At 32.6% G+C, this 22802-nt stretch overlaps 1 protein-coding gene across 1 annotated transcript in view; it reads left to right on the top strand.

The window, feature by feature from the left end:
- Positions 1–1766: 1766 nt before the first annotated feature.
- LOC145279799 (FAS-associated factor 1-like) overlaps positions 1767–22802 on the top strand; it is a 92277-nt gene continuing 71241 nt past the window's right edge. Inside the window, exon 1 of the mRNA XM_080131137.1 lies at positions 1767–1889. Within this exon, the coding sequence (XP_079987263.1) occupies positions 1824–1889 (66 nt within the window). The 5' untranslated portion in view covers positions 1767–1823. The remainder of the gene's footprint in view (positions 1890–22802) is intronic.

The following is a 22802-nucleotide window of genomic DNA, read 5'->3' on the forward strand; positions in this document are numbered from 1 at the left end:
TACGTATTCCCCGTATTTTTAAAACGATTATGCCCCAAAATTACGAAAATCGATAAGGTAGAAAATTATTTATTAAAGAAAATAAAGAATTTGATAAAAACTATCATAAGACACTGGACAGTTAAAAAAGAGGTAATTTTCCGTTTCGATTTAAACAAAATGGCTGCAATTTTTCACCTGCTACCACGATTAAAGTTAATAATTCAGTAATATTCAGGTAATTCCGACTGCATAATTTGGAAGCTACCATTGTAGCTGATTAGAATTGACAAAAAAATCAGTTGAAACCATTGTTTTTATCTGAAAACTCCATTTATCAACTACAAAATCTCGTCCCAATAGTGTAGAATCGTCAAATATCGTTTATACACTAATTTTGTGTCGCATTATGTTTGATTTCTAAAAATCCTTGAATGAATACAAAAAATCTAACCACAAATTCGGAATTAATAAATTAAAAAAAAAAAAAAAAATACAATTACAATAAAAGTATTGGTGCTAATGCAGAGAGTGAGTGACGAGTGAGTGTCCGCGCTATTTTTTTAAATCGTATTTCCACGTTTAATTAAAATTTTATATGTTTTTTTTTTATTTAATTGTAAGGTTTAAGTACAGAATAGGTACAAAACACCCTCCCTTCCCCATGTTAAGAATGGCTTTTTAAATAATGTTATTATTTCAGCACGGGCCACGGGCCCACGGCACTCTCTGCATGAGTACCAAAGTATTTTTAAAGAGGCTATCTTTTAGACAACATCTAACTTTGATGGGGTTTTTGTTGTTGTTGTTGTTGTTGTTGTTTAATATAATCATTAAAATTAAGTAGCTGTTAAAAACATTTAAAATTCATGAAGTAAAAACTCTGAAGAATTTCAGTCATTTGGATACTGGTTTTAAAAAAATTTAATGACATTTAAAAATGGCCATGCAAACCGAAAAGGTGATCAAAACAAATATATAATAAATGAATGTTACCAAAGGCAAAATAAGTTACTAGTCTACCTATCTAAATAGGCTTTTAGTGTTTTAACTTACTTAAAGGCGTTTATTAAGTTTGAAATGCAAGCAGTGTCGAGCCGTGGCTACCGTAAGTGGTGGCCGAACGCTAAAGTTAAACGCACAGCAAGATGGCGGAAATGAGGCTGTCATCTATAGAGTCTAGATAATCGCTCAAGACGAATATAAAATCAAATACTGAGAGAAACTCACACAATAAATTTGACTATTTACAAGTTTTGAACGATACTCTAAAGATGCCAGCTTCGTCTTCGACACTTTGTTGTCCGTTTAACCTAAGCGTTTGCCACTACTAGCCTTTCAAACTTAATAAACGCTTTAAAATAAGTTAAAACTCCAAAAACTAGATAGATAAAAAAGAGTAACTTATCTTTTGGTAAGATTTATTTTTATATATTTGTTTCTTGATCACTTTTTCGGTTTGTTGTCTATAGTAGAACATTCCCGATACATTTATTTCAGAAAGCAAATTCAGTTTTATGTTAGGATAAGAAGACATAATTTAAATTTATTTTACAATTGCTAGGAAAAGATGAGCGTGCATACACCTGTTTACTGAAACATTGACAAGCACAAAGTATGAAGAAGTTTCGTATAAATTATGCTGCAAGCTATTTATCATGACACAGATTTAACATTACTTTTTATATTGATCACTATTTATAATTATGTATATTTATCATTGCCTTTTATGCATTATTCGTTTTTTTACAATGCCAAGATGATGAAAAATACAAAATACGAAACTAACAAATGTTGAAGAAGAATGTAAACCTAACTCCATATGTAAACACGAGTCACAAAGCATGCGCATAACCTACAAAGCAACTATGGAGGAAGGATCCAGAGATGAAATTTTATCCATTTTCCAGGTATTATTTTCAGGGGTTTTACGGCTTTTTATCGCAGTTTCAGACTTACAGACACGTTTCAAAATCAGCACTGATCTTAGAAGAATTGATAATAAGCACTTATCGATCTTTATTTTGCTGCGATTCCCCGTTAAATAGATTAACAGCTGAGCAATAGGGAGTAAAAAAAGGAGAAATATATTGGTGTTTTTTTTTTTTAAATGTTGTATGCGAGGTTTTAGCAGCAAATAATTTTTTTGTTGTTGTTTACGAAGTGGAATCTTATTTATTTTCCTTGCTTTAATTTCTTATTTAGACTTCAGTAGTTCTATATAATTGATTCTATTTTTTATTTAAGAAAAGTTTATATTTTTAGATAGGGGTAGGGCTTATTTAATAAATACTTGTGTACTATTTTCTCTTAATTTTTTTTTTTTCCATGATCATTAATGGCTTTCTTTTAGTATTTTTTCATTTCTTCAACAAAATGAAAACAATAATAGAGGATTGAAAAATCCAGAATTGTTCTATTAGAAAATACCTAATATTTATTTATTATGTAGTGAAGGAGAAGGACTAAGGAGATGCTACTTTTTTTCTTAACACTTTTTGGTGCTTCTGCAGAATTTGAACCGACTTTTCCGAACTGAACCCAAAAAACTTAGTTTTAGGGTAAAATAATAATCCGATTCAAATTCTATGGAATTTTTATTTATTTTTTTTTATATGCAGAAATATGGACCGTGCTGAAATAACGTTATTAGGAACTCATTTTTAACATAGGCGTCTTTTTTTTCAACTATCCTGTACTTTCACCTAATAATTTAATAAAGAGAAGATACCGTAAAAATTGAATTAAACTTGACAATCCGTGTTCTGCGTGAGTAGCTTTTATATTGTTTCTAGTTAGTTTTATATAATTTCAATTTATTATGTGTATGTAAAATGTAATTAAGTTGCTAAATAATGCAATTATTCTCGATCTGATAAATAATCGCCATCTTGGTTTAAAAAATAAAATCTCGGCCTACAGTTCAGTTTCATTTTTATTTTTTCATGAAAAAGAAAATGGAAGAAATCAATTCTCCCTTCTCAAAAACTAGTATATTTTTAAACTAGTCTTTGGTTAAATCCAAGCATGAACCCTAAGTTCGAGTTGACAGTTTTAACAATTCTAAACTATATTAGTTCTGTAACAAAATGTGATTTTACTGTTTTTTAGGCGATTACATGTAAACACCTTGACAAACTTTGCGACAAAAAGAAAAAGCAGGAACATTTTTTTTTTCTTTTAGAATGGAAGATCAGTTTCGCGTATAAATTTAACGTAAAATCATTTCATTTCCCATTTCCGGGTCATTTCAACTTTTTAGGGCAGTTAGCCCCCCCCCCCCGGTTTTGTCCTGGGTTTACTTTTTTTCTTTTCTTTTAGAGGGTTACATGTGAATTTACAACTTTACCATTTAGACTTAGTGGTTAATGGTAAAACAAATACTTAAATGGCCTGGAAATGCATCATGTTAATATATATATACGAAATTGATTTCCCAGTTTAAATTCTAACACTTACTTCTTTCCAACAATTTTTTTAGGGGTTCACACATGATCGCCGAAAAAAGTAGAATTTCATTGGGGGGGGGGGGGATAGCTGAGAGTGAGTGACCTACACAGATCTAAATCATTTTGCTATCCCGGACTTAGATTAGTATTGGGGCTGGGCTTAATGAAACGTAAGAAATCTATCATAGACCTAGATTTTTTGGTATTTTTACGACCTGCCCCAGAGAGGTGTGTCAGAAATTTTGTGAAAATAGTGAATAATTCCACCCCATCTTTCCAAGCTTATAACTCCTCGAAAAATGCAATTCAAGCCCTAATTTTGTTTTTCAATTAAAGGAGCAAGGACCAAGGTTTCATTAAAAAAAAAAAAAGGTGTTTTTTTTTTTTTTTTTTAAAAAGGTTTTAAACTTCGGACTTTACAGGTAAATTTCTAAAAAAACAGTGCTTTTTTTTTGTTTTAAATTTGAATATATTATTTATTGACCTTTTCTCTTCAATTTGTGAGTAAATTAATTATTTACTTTTTAATAGACACTTGAAAATGGGGGGGGCGTGAATTAAAGAAAAAAACGTTTGTCTAAAATATTATATTCGATTTATTGGAAAGAACATAAAATTTCACATTGACCCTGAAAATATCGTAAAAATAGAATCAATAGAAAAATTTTGATAGATTTTTAAAGTTTAAAAATTGAAAAATATTGAGTTCGGAAAATTCATTACTGTTTTTTTAAAAAAAAAATATATTTCTATTATTTTTAAAACAACTTTAATAGTTTATTTTGGAAGTATAATCACTAAAGAAAATAAACAACCCACTTTTAACAGAGAAATTACGAGATTTTTATATTTTATTCGCAGTTTCGTGTTAGGTGTCAGCGTAGTATAAACACTCCCAACCAGCAACCACCCCATGTTAAGAATGGCTTTCAAGGTTGGGAGGGTATCTATTCTGAAAGCCGTTCTTACCATGGGGAGCTTGAGGTGTTTATAATACGCTGGGGCACGTCATAAAAATGTACTTTTTTTTTTCATTTTTAATATGCTTGAAGATATCGTGGGCCGTTATAGATTTTTACCTCGTCAAAATATCCGTTCATTGTACGAAAAGGAATTGTAGACACGAACAATCTTCTGCCAAATATATATATATATATATGTGTGTGTGTTTGTTTTTTTTTTTTTAGTTTTAGAATTCTAAAGAAATAATTATAAAAAAAATTATGTTAGAAGTTTTCACATTTACACAATTTCTACTAATTTTAAAAATATGTTCAGATGTTCGTAAAGCCGAAGTAAATTTTAATTCCTTCATAGTCATACCTAAAACTTCGTTGGTGGAGTTGTACAACCACCATCACCCACATGCGTAATTTCTATACTGATAGTTTTTTTTTAAAAAAATTCACTGGATTGTTATTGATTGGACACTAATTAACCAGATTATGAAAAAAAAAAATCATTTCGACATTTGAAAGGGCTGCTCACTTTTTAGTTACAACGTTCTGGTAAATCGGTCACTCATTTTTTTTTTCTAAAGACAGAAGTGTCTTGGGCCTCTTGGGGAGATGGTCCCATGTTGACGAAGCAATGTATCGGGAGGTGTACGATATGAAAATTGACAACGGGATGGAAAGTTATGAAACCTTTCTCCAGCATGTTAGTGAAATTTATAATACTTAAAAATTAAAAAAAAAAGCAAAAACATGCTACATTAAATAAAAGCACTAAAAACATCCAGTTAGGTCGAAAAGTAACTTTTATTGCCTTCGAGAACATTTTTTTTTGACAACTTTTTCGAATCTGTGTAGTGTACAGTAATACAACCCCAAAAAACTAAATAAGTTTAAAAAAAAAAAAAAAAAAAAAATTCGAAATTTTATTTTCATAAAAAAAACAAGTCATGTTCATTCTATCTTTTTTTTTTCTTTGAGAAACAAAAAAATTTTCGGACTTACAAATGCGATATAGGCTCATGTCATTTTTACTTTCTATGGTTTTGATATACCCGCGTTTTTATTGGTTACAAAATGGGTGACTGATTTACCAGAACGCTGTAACTAAAAAATGAGCACACTTTTCAGATGTCGAAATAATGATTTTCTTTTTTCATAATCTGGTTAATTAGTGTTCAATCAATAATAATTAGTGAAAAAAAATTTCCAAAAACCTATCGGTATAAAAATTACGAATGGGGGTGATGGTTGTACAACTCCGCCACTTCGTTAAAAGCAAAATTACAATCTTTACTTTCTTCTAGAATTTTCTCTTACCAAATAAAACTTAAAACCTGCCACAAAGAATCTATTTGTTTATGATTTTCTATGAATATCTAAAAGAATATAAACAACTGATTCTATATTTTCGATGCTTGTTAAGATAGTCGACAGATCGATTTTTTTTTAAATGTGTGGTTTTAAGCAAAAACAACAGTACTTACTTGTCATGCCGAAAATAGTAATATATCAAAAAATTAATCGAATAGAGCAACTTGTTTTTAGTACAAAAAGGTATAACGCTATGGTATAAAACAAAACGTCAGCCATTAATGTAGTGAAAAGGGAGATAAGTATGTCCCCTGTATTCGCAATCTTCAAGGTGATGCAATTCCTCCCACCCCCAATTTTCTGTAAAAATTACTTTGAACTATAGATAATTTTCTACTCGATGAATTTTCGTAATTTTGGGATACCTTACTATTTTCGACATAAGTACTGTTGTTTTTGTTAAAACCACATATTTTTTTTTAAAAATCGCTCTATTGACTCTTAATAAACCACCATATTTTCTTTTCCAATCAGATTTTATTTTCAACTAGCCTGGGTGTCCGGCGTTGCCCAGGTCTTTGGAGGTGTGTGTTGAGAAAATAAAAAGGTGGTAGTATGCAGGCAGGCTCGAACCCTTACTGCGAAGGAGAAAAACAAAGTGAAGTCTTTGCCGTTGCGTCCATCACCGAACCGGAAGTGGCGAAGGTTTAAATTAAGGCTAGTCAATCGAAAAGACGGGATCACTTTCGAAAATAAAATCGAAAAAAGCGACCCCCCCCTCCTTGTAGAAAGGTACCCGGTTGAAGGTGAAGGAATTAATGTTTTTAGCCAATTTTTCGATATGTCTTCCAAAGGGTCGAGCTTCAAAACAATACCAATCTCGTGAAAATCCGTCGCCTCTGTCGAAAGTTTCAGACGGACATACATACATACATACATTTAAACAGACGGGTGAGGTTTATATTATAGACTAGCAGGGGGTACCCGGCATTGCCCATGTGTTCAGAGGTGTGTGGTTTTAGGTAAATCAAAACACTTGGGTGATTGTGTCGGGGGGGGGGGGTTGTAAAATAAATTTAAAAAAAAAGTTTTGGTAGGTAAGTATGAAGGATCGAACCCGAACCCTTGAGTTGAAATTGGAAATTAAAGTGTGGAAAAAAACGTGCGACGTTAACCACTGGGCCACCATGGAATAGTAATGGAAACATGTTTGAATTTATTTAAGTATTAAAACTTGGCAGGTGCCCGTATTTAATGAAGTCAACTTTGACTGTGGGGGAGGATTTCCCCCCCCCCCAGATGTTCTGGGGAAAACCAGCTCCCCATAAAAAGGGGATTGTCCAAATTGAATAGCAATTCTCTGATATAAGGAGAAACTCCACATTGATCAAAGTTGATTGCTTTCAGACGTTTCCGGCGATCGCGACTGGAAAAATGCCGCCAGAATTAGTTTCGCTTTTATTATACGAAAAAGCTTAATGCACATGCGGCGATCAAAAAATGTTGAATATTTATTTTTTCAAAGTCGAGCAAATTAAATAGACAGGCGACCTCCCATTGTTAACTTGTAGATATTATCATTTAGACATGATATAAAAAGTTTTAAGAAGTGAGTCGACCAATCGCTTCTTAGAAAAAAGCCTTTCTCAGACATACACAAAAAGCGAACATACGTACACACGCACATTTTTGCTTATATATATATATAGAAGATATAGCATGTATCAATACATACTTTAAGCACTTAATACGCATTATTGGCTTGAATCATTTCCATTTTATGACTCAGAAAAAATCTGTAACTCCTTTCTCCAAAACCTAACCCAGGTAGTAACAGCCCTACACTCACCAAGAAATACCGAAAGAAAAATAAATTCAGGTTCTGTAAATACCCATAAACCATCCAACTTATGACTAAAGTGACTTTAGAAAATCAGCAATAAATACTTAATATTCTATAAAAGAATAATAAAAGAATTCAGTTATAGTCAAGATTGTCTATACTTTTCAAGTTCCGGTTTCTGCTCCACAAACGGAATGATGGCAATAAGTAAGGTATAGTCCCTACAGATTCATGATTATCGTCTCAGATAACGTGAAATCCCTACAGTTTATCAGGCTTTCTTGCACGCTTGACTATGTCAAATTCTCCTGTCAAACCAGCAGAAACCAGAAGTCAAAAAGAGCAGACCATCTTAACTATAGCCAAAGATTCTTATAGTACGAATAATAAAACATTCTGTTGCCCCAAGAGTCATCATTAGAGAATAATTCTCTGTCTGTCTCGCCAACACTTCCAGGTCTTCCTTCCCCGTACTTCCTTGTCTCTCTTTCTCTCTCTTCCCCCATACTTTTCTTTTTCTCTCCCATACCTCTGTCTCTCTCTCTTCTTTCCCCTAATACTTTGTTGCTCTCTCTCTCTTTCTCATACTTCTTTCTCTCCCCAATACTTCTGTTTTTTATCTATTTTCTCTTCTCTTCACCCATACTTCTGTCTCTCTCCCCCCACATTTTCCTCTGTCCTTCTCTCTCTCTCTCTCTCTTAAGGATCCCTATCTACATGCCTCCCCACAAAGAGATGGTTAGATTCTTTTTTTTTTTTTTGTGTGTGGGAATATCCAGCACCCCAAAAAGTGCACTCCAGATGGGACAAGAATAGAAATTGTCCTAGTCAGGAAAATTTTTTTAATTAGTTTCAGACTAAAGGTTGATGAAAAAAATTGCTCTAAATATTGAATCCCCTCTTACTAATTTTGTTCCTGTTGCTCCCCCCCCTCCCAAGAATAAATATTTAACAGAAACAAAAGGAAAAATAGCAATCCATATTTTGTTTAAGGCATTGCTTAAAAAGTATATATCAGCTTTGTATAATTTCTGACTTTTAAGTCGGCACAGATAACTGTCCCTTATGTAATAGATAATATATTCATGATATAAGGTTTGATTTTTAATCTCCCCCTTCCTAGTTTCAATAAAGTTAACCCATTAAGTTCCAAAATATCTTAAATTTTTTTTAATTGAAACTTTACGTGATGATTGAAAATGGGTTAGAATACACAAATTGAAAAGGAAAAAAATATTTATTTGAGAAAGCGAAATATTGACTCTCCTATGAATAGGACATTGGGTACATTTGATATTTTACAAATTAACAGGGTACACATACAAGACGTTCTTTACTAACTCTGTTCTTGAGATGTAAAGAGAATTTTAATGGAATATTCGAATGTTTAAGTATCTCATATAGAAATCAAGTGTTAGCCTCTAGAAAGGGAGGGGGTTCTTAAATTTCTGAAAACATCAACTGAAGTAAAATGAAACAAAAAAAAATAAGTTACTCATTATGGTAAGGAGCAAAGCAGTTTAGAGACAAAAATTTACATTGTATTTTTGTCAAGAAATTATTGGCGTTATAGTGCACTAGCCTGGGTGCCTGGCGTTGCTCAGAAGTGTGTTGAGCAAAAAAAAAAAAAAAAAAAAGTGGTAGTAGGCAAACAGGCTCGAACCCATATCGCGAAGGAGGAAAACAATGTGAAAAAAAGTGATGTCTTTGCTGTTGCGTCCATTGCAAAACCGGAAGTGGCAATGGTTTAAATTAAGGCTATTCAATCAAAAAGAGGGGATGACTTTCAAAAATATTGGCGAAAAAGCAACTCCTCCTTGTAGAAAAGTGCCCAGTTGAGGGTGAAGCAAGTATTTTTAGCCAATTTTTCAATATTTGTCACCCAAAGGGTCGAGTTTCAAAAAAATACCGATCTCGTGAAAATCCGTCACCTCTGTCGAAAGTTTTAGGCAGACATACATACATACATACAGACATGTGAGATTTATATTAAAGACTAGTGAGGGGTACCCGGCATTGCCCGGGTGTTTGGAGGTGTGTGTGGAAACTCCAGTGAGGGTGGGGGTTAAAATTTAAAAAAATGTTTTGGTAGGTAAGTATGAGGATCGAACCCGAACCGTTGAGGCAAAGTTGGAAATTAAAGTGTGAAAAAAAAAAAAAGAGTGCGATGGTTTTAACCATTGGGCCACCGCGAGATGCTAACGGAAACACATTTGAATTTATTTAATTACTTGGATTTGGCAGGTGCACGTTTTAATGACTTAATGAGATCAACTTTTGACTGCGGGGTAGCATTTCATTTAGTGCGGGAATGCTTCCTTTTTTTTGTTTTTCTTCCCCCCCCCCCAAGACGTTGGGGTTAGGGGGAAACATTATAGGAAAAGACCTAACCTACATGCGGTGAGCGAAAACTGTTGAATATTTATCTTCCCGAAGTCGAGCGAATTAAATAGACAGGTGAGCTCCGTTGTTAAATCTGAGATATTATGATTTACATGTGATATAAAAAGTTGTTAGGCGACCGACTGCTTCTCTGAAAAAAGCCTTTCTTGAACATACACAAAAAGCGAACATACATTTTCGCTTTTATATATATAGACTAGCGGGTGGTACCCAGCATTGCCCGGGTATTTGGAGGTGTGTGTGTTTGGTTTTGGGTAAATAAAAAGAAAAATCGTTGGTTGTTTTTAAAAAAAAAAAACAAAAAAACAAAGCCTTGACGCGCAGTTGGAAAATAGTAAAGTGTGAAAAAAAACAAAACAACAGGTGCCCGTTTTTGACGAGTTATTGCCGTGAACTTTGAGTGCGGGACAGTGTTTTATTTAACGCGAATCTGTTTTTTTTTATACGAAAAAGCTTAATGCACATGCGGCGATGGTACGCGATAGCTATTCAGCAGTTAACATTTTCTGCGGGACAGTTTTTAATGAGGTCAATAAACCCGTCTGTTTGTTTTTAACTAACTTTGGAAAAAAACAGCTCCCTGTTTATTAGGGGGAGTGTCTTGTCTCGAAATGAAAGCAACCGTCTGATATGACGAAGCCGACATTGACCAAACGTTACATAGCTTTTTTTTTATACCGAAAAACGAATGCAACACGTGCAGATCCGAAAATGTTGAATAATTAACGTTTCAAAATCGGGCAAATTAAATAAAGAGGTGACCACCGTTGTTAAGTCATAGATATTCTCATTTAGACGTGATATAAAAAGTTTTAAAAATGAGCGACGGCCTCGAGAATCCGCCGGAAAAAAGCCTTTTGAAGACATACACAAAAAGCGAACACACATACACCCATACATTTTCGCTTTTATATATATAGATAACTTATTTATATTATTGAACAAATAGAATTTCAGCAAATATCACAAAAATTTTTAAGCTTTCAACAACTTTTGAAGAGAAGCTGATGGCTATAGATGAATTTTATCCTTTCTTTAGGGTAATTATGTGGTAAACAATATTATTATATATTATCTTATAGATTAAAAAAAATCATTTGTCATATTTATAGGATAGTGGGACATAATGGGTTTATTACTGACATAAATATTTTTAATCTTGGTTATTTTTTATATAGAAATAACTAGTCTAGCACCTGTGGATGACTGTTAGAACCTTATTCAGCCACAAATTAGTATTCTTAATATTAGATTCGATTCCCTAACAGCTCTCTCATAGTAGGGTTCTATGGGCAAATTTATCTTTAGTTGACATTTGACAACTAAATGTTTTCGTTTACTAGCCAAATCCACATGGTTTTTGGAATATGTCTTCGTTTTGTGACAAATATGTACATCATAAAGAGTCTTCTGCATTTTTTTTTTTTAATAAGTAATTCTAAGTATATGCACTGAGTTTTATGTTGAGATTTCAAGGTATAAACTTAAATTTCTTCAGTTGTTTTTTAAACAGCTTTTGTAAAAAAAAAAAAAGTGTTCTATTAAATTTTTATTGTTTGAATAATTGGACTTTGTTCGTTTCATTTAAAAAAAAAATAAATAAATAAAGTTTGAAATGAAATTTTTCACTCAGTAATGAGCTTTGGAAGATCGTTTGTGAAAAAAAAAACAATTTCCAAAAGATGAATGCTTTATTATTTCTAGTCGCCACTTTGAAAAATCCCTCACAAATGTAACTGTTTCACTCGCAACGTAAAGCTTTGCATAGCATTCTTGTTTTGATCGATTACGAAACCAACTTCACAATCTAGTGAGGGATAATCTCTTCTCTTCTTTATAATACTTTTCTCACAGAAAAGACATTTTTAGTTTCTCTCTTGCTATATTATTTTTATTGTATGTGTGCCCCTGAGTTACAATCTCTAACCCCCCCCATAAAACCATGACAGTAAATACTTGTTTCGTTACCACTAATGCAAAGAGCTTTTCTTTGTGTGTATCTAAATCCAAACAACTTCCATAAACTTTCTTTCCAAAAACTTTTCATCTGTGAAGCACAATACCACGGGACTACTTCCTGCTGATTTAAACCTAGTAATCTTCAAGTTATATGTCTACAAATACCTGTTGAACTGCCTTCCTGAGTAACCAGATTCTGGTTTGTTCAACCAATGTTTCCAATCCTCTCATGGTATTGTTCTACATCCAATCGACAATCTCATTAACTCTTGTCCTCAAGTGGCCTATGGGCCTTGATAAATGGTGACTTATTGGTGTAATTTTTTTTTTTTCTTTAATATCAAATTTGGTACATTACTATTATGCATATAAGTGCTTAGAATTTGTATTTTAATTTTATCCTTTATGACGCACCACGGGATGTCCATGCTATATTTAGATTAGTTCTGTCCAATACCTTTTTGTATGCAGTATTTATTAGCATATGTACTAGTATAATTTTGTGTCAAAATTTGTTAGAATTCTGACCAACAGTCTTCTTGAGGCTGTTTTGTTTTTTTTAGTATTAGTAGTATTAACATTTTACTCCTCACCTCTTTAAAACCTTTACAGTACAATCACATTGACACACCAGTTCTCATTAGATCTCCAAAGTTAGGCAATGTTGAGCCGAGTCTATCCAAGATTGCTGATCACTTGATAATATCAGGCACTCTATGTAGAATGTTGACATCTCCAATGTCCAGCATTCACCCTAGACTGGTTGAACTGGCTTCTTCCAAAGGAGGAAGTTTCAAGGGAATATTAACTAGCGGTCATAATCATCTGTAAGACCCCCTGTTGACACATTCATGCAAGAACTGCAAAAATATAACCTCGTTATCTCCCCTGACAGATATACATACGACTGGGGACTGCTTGTGAATTTGATATTCCCTAAAAAATTTCTCCTTTGGTGAATGCCGCTTCATTCATTCATTTATACCCCTATGATGCAATGCCATAATTGGTGCAATTCGCAAGTAGTTTTGAAGCTGCTATATGACAAACAATTCTCAAATGATAATATAGATTTTCTTGTATTAGGGAAGAAATACTTTAGCTGCCTTCAAAATGGTTCATGCAAATGTGCTTTATTTTAGTAAGTCACATAAATAACTCTTGTTTGGTCGGGTTATTTTTATGATTTAAATAAAATTAGGCATCATAAACAAACCTTGTTTAAAGTGCAAAAAAAAACGGTTAATATAGTAAAATTCCTTTCAGTTTGCATCATTAATTTTGGGGTTATTTTGATAAATTTGGATGTAAACAATTTAATTTTTTTTTTTATTTACTGCCTCTTTAGGAAGCTAAACACAAGGTCAAGCATCGAAAGGGTTTCTGTGGGACAAACTGAATTCAAACTTGGCACACTCAGGTTTTCCATTTGTGTGTGTCGTAACCACTTAACTACGAAGTGTACGATTCTTTCTCTTGTATCATTTTTTTTTTCCAGGTTGCTTCAAGTTAGGCTATTTTCGATAAGCAATTTATTTTTTATATGAACAAAAATGTTTGTTTTTCGAATTTGGTATGTGCAATATTATGTCTTTATACATATAAAAAAAATCCCATCTTAAAAAAGAAAATAAAAAGGACCACTCATTGATATGGCTATATGATATAGGATCTAGTTGTCTTTCTAGAAAAAAATAAAAGTTGAAAACTTTAATAAATGAAATCCTAAAGAAATTCAATTTAAAAAAAAAAAAATAAAACTAAAAAAAAATTGTGTTTTTGAAGAGAAATATCTTGTTTTGATAATAATAAAATCATATGCCGAATAAAAGTGAATGCATCCCCATTTAAAGAAGTTACAATTAAATGTCACTTACCAGCATACAAGGTATGCATACATAAACAAAGCAATCTAATGTCAACAATTGTTTTTTCTTTGTTTAATTGAATGTTGTATAATGTACAGTATTGTTTTAACATAAATTGGAGAATATGTTTTAGTGCATCAATAATAATTTTTAAAAAATGTGCATCGTTTTCTTGTTTATTTGCCAGAATTCCAAAATTTTATTAAAATCATTGTGGAATTCCTGCAAATATTATAAAAATGTTTTGTTTTTTTTCTCTTAAAATGGAGATAGGGAGGTAAGAAAAGCTTGTGTCTTTTATTATTGTTGATAAACAGGTCCATTGTATTTGACTATAAATAGGTATCCCAAAATAAAATGGCATCTTCATTATATCTACAAACTTTTAATGTGGGCACATCTTTGTAAAACAAACAATGCTACCAGATTTATTGTGGCAACAAAATCAGGCCATCGAATTATAATGATTTAAAGTTTGTTGAAAATTTGTCTTGTGTATTTTTGTTGCAAAAACAAATTTTCACTCTGTTGTTTCATTTGACTTCAGTTGATGTTCTCAGAAATCAAAGACCCCTCCCTGGGGCTAACATTTGATCTCTATTTGAGATGCATAGATCTTCGAATATTCCATTAAAGTTCTCCTTAACCTCTCAAACACTGAGTTAGTAAAGAAATTGGTTATATAATTTTCCTCTCTCAATTGACTATTTAAATAAGTTATAGTATACTTTTCTTGTGGTCTCTTAATCTTAGTGGATTCCAGGACAAGAATTCTCTTTTTCTGGTGGAGTATTCAGCTTCGTGCTGTTACTTGAGGTAACATCACTTGGAAAAACTAATCTGGGTTAACCATACCAAGGAGATCTTATTTGAGCCATGAATACTATGCAATTTTGAATATTTAGTCACGGTTTACTTGTAGAAAAAAAAAAAAACAGTATATAACTAAAAATGCAGGTTTTGAACAAATGAAAAATCATTACAAATGTAATCTTATTATAACTGAAAATTAATCAATATGTAAGCAATAATTATTAAATCAAACTCACCTCTGCAAAATTCCATCTATAATATAAAAGTGGAAATATGTGTTTGTGTGTGCACTTTTAGTATGTCTGGCAATGGCTTGGAGGGGGGGGGGCTTACTATTTCTTAGAACTTTTTATATACTCCCTAGATTATAATATCTATAATTTACAAAGGGACATTATGTCTATCTTTTATTTGAGCAACTTTTATTTTGTACAATTCCTGCTATTCTGTCTTGTGTTTTTCGTATATAAAAGCGAAACTAAATCTAAAGCAACGTCGTGTTCTCGGCCTTTTGTGCCGGGACGTCCGAAAGTAATGAGCTTTGATCAATGTGGAGAAAACTCGTCATATCAGACAATTGCTATTCATTTGGACACTTCCCTTTTTATGGAGAGCTAGTTTTCCCCAACATCTTGGGGAACTGACTTAAAAGTTAAATGCGTGATGTTTGACATCCTGTGTCAACTCATTCACTTAACTTTTTAATCGTTTAATTTCCACCATTCTCACTTCCTCTGTCCTCTTAGTGTCGCGGTAAGATATCACGTTTTCTTTCACATTCTTTTCCGCTTTTGCCTCAAGGCTTCAGGTTTGAGCATACCTGCCTACTAACACTTTTTTTCTTTTTTTCTTACACACACACACACACCGACAAACACCCGGGCACCCCCGCTAGTCTATAAATATAAAAGCGAAAATGTGTGTATGTGTGTTCGCTTTTTCTGTATGTCTACAAAAGGCTTTTTTCAGAGAAGCGGTCGATCGCCTAACAACTTTTTAAAACTTTTTATATTACATGTAAATCGTAATATCTCAGAGTTAACGGAGCTCGTCTGTCTATTTAATTTGCTCGACTTCGGGAAGATAAATATTCAACAGTTTTCGCTCGCCGCATGTGGGTTAGGCCTTTTCCTATAATAAAAGCGACACTAATTGTCTAGGTATTTTTCCAGTCTCGATCGCTGGAAATGTCCGAAAGCAATCAGCTTTACTCAATGTGGAAATATTATTTCCTTATATCAGAAGACAATTGCTATTCAATTTCGACTAGTGGAGCTGTTTTCCCCTACCTCCAACATCTTGGAGGAAAAAAAAAAAAATGATACCCCGCAGTCAAAAGTTGACCTCATTAAGTCATTAAAACGTGCACCTGCTAATTTAAGTAATTAAATAAATTCAAACGTGTTTCCGTTAGCATCTCGCGGTGGCCCAATAGTTAACGTCGCACTCTTTTTTTTTTTTTTTTTTTTTTTCACACTTACCTCCCAAAACATTTTTTTTACCCCCCCCCCCCGAGTTTTGATTTACCCAAAACCACACACACACCTCCAAACACCCGGGCAACGCCGGGTACCCCTCGCTAGTTTATAATATAAATCTCACCTGTCTGTTTAAATGTATGTTTGTATCTCTGCCTGAAACTTTTGACAGAGGCGATGGATTTTCATGAGATCAGTATCATTTTGAAGTTCGACCCTTTGGACGACAAATAGCAAAAAATTGGCCAAAATCATTAATTCCTTCACCCTCAACTGGGCACTTTTCTGCAAGGAGGAGTCGTTTTTTCGCTGGTATTTTTGAAAGTCATCCCCTCTTTTCTAGCCTTAATTTAAACATACGTTACTTCCCGTTTGGCAATGACCACAACAGCAAACATGTCACATTTTTTTTTTTTTTTTTTTTTTCACATTCTTTTCCTCCTTTGCGGTAAGGGTTCAAGCCTGCCTGCCTACTACCACTTTTTTTTTTTTTTTTTTTTTGCTCAACACACACCTCCAAACACCAGGCACCCAGACTAGTTATCCATAAAAAAATATGTGTGAAAATGATATTGAAATGCAATTTTGACTTTTCATGCAAGATTCACTAAACTTTAAAAATTGGAAAAAGGTTTATTTGCTGACTGCTATCCTCATCTTCACAACGTTTCGGCAAACTATTTCTCTGGCCTTCGTCAGGTGGCCAGAGGAATAGTTGGCCGAAACGTCATGAAACAACATCTATAAAAATGAGGATAAGTCTGCAAATAAATAAATGAATATACAAATTACTCATCTAAAAGAATTCCAATAATTAAAAAAGTTATAGCCTATTGATTGTTGAATATGGTAAAATTTGTGCTCATTTTTGCATTAAATACTAACTCCATTAATCCTTAACAGTGCAGTGAATGGGTACCATAATATTTAGTTTGCTGCACCTTACCATAGCAAGTATTCATACAAACTTTCAGCCAAATTGGCCCAGTAGTTTCTGAGAAAATGTGGAAAGAACAGATAGACTAAGATAAATATATAGATTTCCACATTTAAGACATTGAATCTTAATATGTGCATATCATCACATTAGACGCCAACTTAGATTTTTCTCCCAAATGTGAATATCTTCGCTGATTTATTATTATAAATCAGTCAAGAGATTCGCATTTAGATGTAAAAACAGACTGAAATGTAATTTCATAATTGGACACAAAATTTCATTCACTAAAGTTTTCAACATGGATTTTTTTTTTTTTTCACACACACACACACACACACAAATGTAAAACCCTATATTATAGTGTGGCACTTCTTTTTAAATATCATTAGGAATACATCTTAAATTTTTTGGTCCCCTAACAAAGGAAGCATTGGACCTAGTAATTCACTCCCATTCGTTTGTTCGCACTTTTCTCATTAACCACGCCTTGGATTTTTTTTTTTTTTTTTTTTTTTTAATTTTGCACAAGCATTAGTCATGGTGAAAGTAAATTTTTGCTGGAACAGATTTTCTGAGATAACTTTGGTTGTTTCCCCCCTCTCCCCCCCAGGGAGCATTATAGGGGTAAAATTGCTCCCAAATCGTTCACTTGTGGAGGGGGACCCCGCATGTTTGGCTTGTTTTTTAAGAAAGGCACACAATATAAGATCTTTTTCTTTAAAAGATATCTTTATTTACCTTTAAAGATATGAAGCAAACTTTTGTCTTGAACCTGGCTACATGTTACACTTGAAAAGGCTTAAAAACTGTCTATGTAACAGCTCCACAGACTATTACCCAGAGAGGTTTTTACATCTCCAAGGAAAAAAAGAAATTGCTTGATAAAGCTCGGTTCGGGGATGAAGGCTTGCTTCATAACTTTAAATGTAAATAAACATCTCTTTTAAAGAAAAAATCTTATATCGTTTGGCTTTCTTAAAAAAAAAAAAAACTTGTAAAACCTTTTTATATATTAAACCAACTTGATTATTTTTTCATTAAGATATGATTATCTTTATATGCATAAAGCCGTGCATACGGAATGTGAAAACACTAATATTTAAAGCAATAAAAAGCCTGTCACTGTAAATAGTAACCTAACTTGAAGAAGCCTGAAAAAGAAAAAATTAAAGACCCGAGAATGAAGTGTATATTTATAAAGAGAAAATTTTTTTTATATCCAATAGGTAGAATAATAGACATCCATGTCAAGTAGCAAAAACTGGTAAGTTAGCAAGTAAACTACTAACAGTTCGTATTTCTAATTAACAGTTTCCACTCTCCACTATCAGTTTAACTAAATATATGGAAACAGTGCCATTCAGACTTAAGGTTATCTCAGATTTAGAATTAATGGTAAGACGCATTCAGGGGAAGGTATTTTTAAAAGGTAGGCTTGTCATTCTAAACTAGATTTAGTGGCAGAATAATTTTTTAATATCCTATTCAGCTTCAAAAAATAAAATTTGGAGTGCTGCTATAAAATACATGAATCGCCAGAGGATGCAAATATTTTCTTTATTGGAACAAACCATGTATCATCAGTTTGTAGCTAATTAAATGTCTTGCATGATCCATGAAGATTGCATCACTTTTTTGCATTAATTTCATTGAAAATGCCAATCCATTAGAAAGAATTACAAACACATGTTACATACCGCATTAGTGAAATGTCAAAAGTTATCGATAATTGATGCCAAGTTAGTCATGGGTGTTGGTATACGATTCATCTTTACTGGACAGCTTATGTTCAATGTTGACAAGGAGATAAAATGGTTCTGGTTCCTAGTACCGTGTCTCCCCTGGCAAATCTTGCCTCAGCAGACTTTGTTACCTCCTTCATGGTTTCCATACTGATGTTAAAGAACTAGACTGCAGATTTCCAGCATGGCTTCATAATCCAGGATCTGGATGTTAAGGATGTTGAAATGTCCATTTAACCACATGTCGTTTTACTCAAAAAGGGATGTACCATGGTTTGTAGCAAAGAAAACCCACTCTGCATCGATCCCAAAGTGCTGTTTATGTACATTGCAACACATGTGAAAAAATCCAATAAAATCATAGAAGGTCGTGTTTTTTTTTTGTTTTGTTTTTTTAGCAAATTTGATGCCATTTTTGGATTTCTGAGGTACAAAAAACTTGTATGAATTTTCAGGGTCACATTATGTTCCAAAAAGATCTCTCTATCATTCCAGTAATTATAAGAGCAACTGGACTCATGCAAAAGAATTTTAAAATATACCCGGTGAGCAAAGTGCAAGATCGATTCAAATAATTGCACTTAAAAGAATACCTAAAATCTTAAAAAGATCTCTCTATTGGAATATATAAGATAGCAGGTGAATGTTTGGCATCTGGTAGGATACCCCATCGTCGACTTGAACGAACAAGAAAATTTAAAAAAAAATATATTCAAGAAACTAATTATTAAAATGTCACTCGGTTGACGTCTCATGATTTATGGAAAATTCTCTAAATCTGCAACTGGGCTTACATGTTCAAATGTTCAGGATTTCTTAGTTTTTATGATGTCCATCTGTCATGCAAGTCACAACAAAATCTGACAATGTGGATTTTAAAATGCTTAAATTTTGGGATGATTTAACATAGAACTACCCCCATGTATTATGGATTTTCTGATGTTCTTCTAACAGTAGGTGACACATTTCACATCTATATTATTCCACATTTATATAGAATCTCATATACATGTTTCTTAGTCATGATTTATTCTGTCAGGGGCTTGTACAAAATTTTTTCAGAGTTGAATTCGTTCCTGAATACTATTGTGATGTCATATGGATTACATATTCTTTGAGTTTTTTTTTTTTTCAACATGCCCTTAACATGTATTATACAAACTAGTTAGTTTTAGAGTGGTGTCTTTTGGTTCAGATTTCTTGGGGCTGAGGTCATGTTCTCTAGTTAGTTGTTTTCACAGAAGGTTTCTCTTAAACTGTCCCATCTCCACTGCTGTTATTACCTATTTTGCTTGTTGTAGGCAACAGAAAATTTCTTTCTTTACATTATATGGATGGTGGAAATTGAAGTTGAAAGTTGTTTTTCAATGTACATGTGACCTAAACCTCTGATCAGTATGAGGTATCAGCACATCTACGAATGATAATTTGTTCCTTTTTCATTCTGAACTGTATAGATCTATGAATAGAATTCACATGGTCCAGCGGAAAAACATGAGAGCACGTTGAAGTCAGCCATTATGAAATTTGCTAAACACGCCATGAGGAGATAACTCCATGTAAAGCGCCGATACTTCCTCCCCCTCTTTAATACTAGCTTTTCTTCCTAAAAATCGAACCTTTTGCTCGGTATCATAACAAATTGTTTTTTCGCTGTAAAAAAAAAAAAAACTTGGTGAAATTTTTTTTCAGAAAACTTCATTCCATAACGAATACGTACAATTTAAACTTTTTTTCGATATTTTCATTTTTTAATGTCCTGATTAAACTGTACAAGTACCTTTTTTTTTTTTTTTTTTTTTTTTTTTTTTTTTTTTTTTTTTTATGAAGTGAGCTGAATTCTTGATGTATGATAGAGATTGGGGTGATTATATGTACCAAGAATTGGCTTAATATATAGCATGCTGAACCTTGGATACTGGCAATGGTCCTTTGTGAATCTTAGGAAGGCCATATAGGTATGATAGTTTGCTGTATTAACTGTCTGTATTTTACAGGTGGTATTAAATACTTATTATTACTGAAGATATGTGACAGTATCTTCTCTGTTTTCAAAGTTGAATTCTTTTTTTACTTTATAATAGCCACCAAATCCTATTAAATCTGCCAATTTCGTAGAATATTCTACTCTGTCCATTAACACCGTCGTATTGCCTTTGTCTGCTGGTAGTATTATGATTTCATCATCACTGTGTAGTGACTTCATAGCCATTACTTTTGGGAGGTAAAGTTTAGGAGGCTTTAAATTATTAAGTGCTTGTCTCCTCTCCCTGCACATTGGATTTATTCAAGGCTATCTCCCCTATTAGAGCTATCATGTCTAAATATGGAATCTGTTTGATGGTTGTGGCAGAGTTGAGACCTTCATTTAGTACTGATTCCTCAGAGTAGTTAATTAGTGATTGTGTGTGCGCATATATATATGGACACATCAAGTCGAAGTAAACATTTTCTGTATTGGTGTTGATATAATACCCTGTTCACTTTTATGCATATGTGCGTTTATATATATATATATATATATATATATACACACACACACATGTAATAAAATATGTGTATATATATTGCTATGTCTATACATATGTGTGTATTTGTTTATGTATATATTGTTATATGTGCAGTCTAAGCTTTGGTTGGTTTATGTACCCACATGAATATATATGTAGTGTGTGTGTGTAATATATATATATGTTTAAATGAAGATTAAATAAGTGTTTGTTTGATATAGCATTTTATTTTTTCAATTTTCTGAATCACCTATCTCATATTTCAGTCCAATGGGTGTATGTAATTTCTGTGAGTTTCTAGTTTCATTTTGCTTTTTTTATTTATTCATGAACACTTTCAATTTGATTCATTAAATTATCATCAGGCAGGGTTAGATTTGGTGTTTACAATTGTCTTTACAAATTCAATTAATCATTATAAACTTAGCTAATACTAATAATAATCAGCTAAATAATTTCCAGTATACTAATCTATTCTACTGTAATCAAATGTATCCAAACTTTAAATTAGATAAAAAGGCTCTAAAAAATATAATCTCATCAACTATAATAATAAAATAAGATTCATTATTTATAAAAAAAAAAAACAATTGAAAATGTCAAACTACATAGTTAACAATAACTCTTCTCAAACCCCAAACCGATTAGGAAGAACTAATGTAATTAATTCATTGGTTTTAATGGAGTATGGGAGATGGTTTCATTACTATGACAATTTCCACAAAGGCTCAACTTACATTTTTCTGACACTATTCTCTTAGCCAACACCTAATATATATATATATATATACATATATAAAATTATGAAAATATACATTGCAATTAAGCTACACAGAATATTCCGCATTTCATTCTTGTGAGAATTTTTCAGGCTTATTCTGTGTAGCTTAATTGCCGTATATATTTTCATAACTTACTACCTACTTATGTATTGAGCACTGTTGAAGTAAATACTAAAAATTTATGCATAAAATTATATCTTTGTATATTAATTTATGATTAAATGAAGTAATCACACACACACGCACACATATATATATATATATATATATATATATATACTAGCATTTCGGCTCAGCGTTGCCCGGGTGTTTGGAGGTGCATGCTGAGCAAAAAAAAAAAAAAAAAAAAAACGGTCATTTTTTTTTTTTTTTTTTTTTTTTTTTAACTTTGATCCCTTTAAATTTATTGCTTTGGGCTCAAATCAAGTTATTAAGTTAGATCCATGTCCAAGGAACCTATATCTAAAATGTCAAGTGTTTAGACCCAAAATTTTGGAGGAGTTTGGTAGAGTTCTCAAAGGTCAAATCGTTGAACTTTTACCCCTTAACAGCCAAATTTCTGGCCGAAAACTGATGACATCGATTTTCCCAAATCTCAGTACCCTGTATATCTAATTTCGAGTCTGTAGACTAAAAATTGACAGTTATTGCGTATGGAAATGTACACAGACAGACACACACACGTTCACCTTTATAGATATACTAGCATGGTGCCCGGCATTGCCCGGGTATTTGGAAGTGTATGTTGAGAAAAAAAAAAAAGGGGGTC

This window comes from Euprymna scolopes, chromosome 7, assembly GCF_053919585.1.
Source record: "Euprymna scolopes isolate OS-2025 chromosome 7, ASM5391958v1, whole genome shotgun sequence".
Lineage (NCBI taxonomy): Eukaryota > Metazoa > Mollusca > Cephalopoda > Sepiida > Sepiolidae > Euprymna > Euprymna scolopes.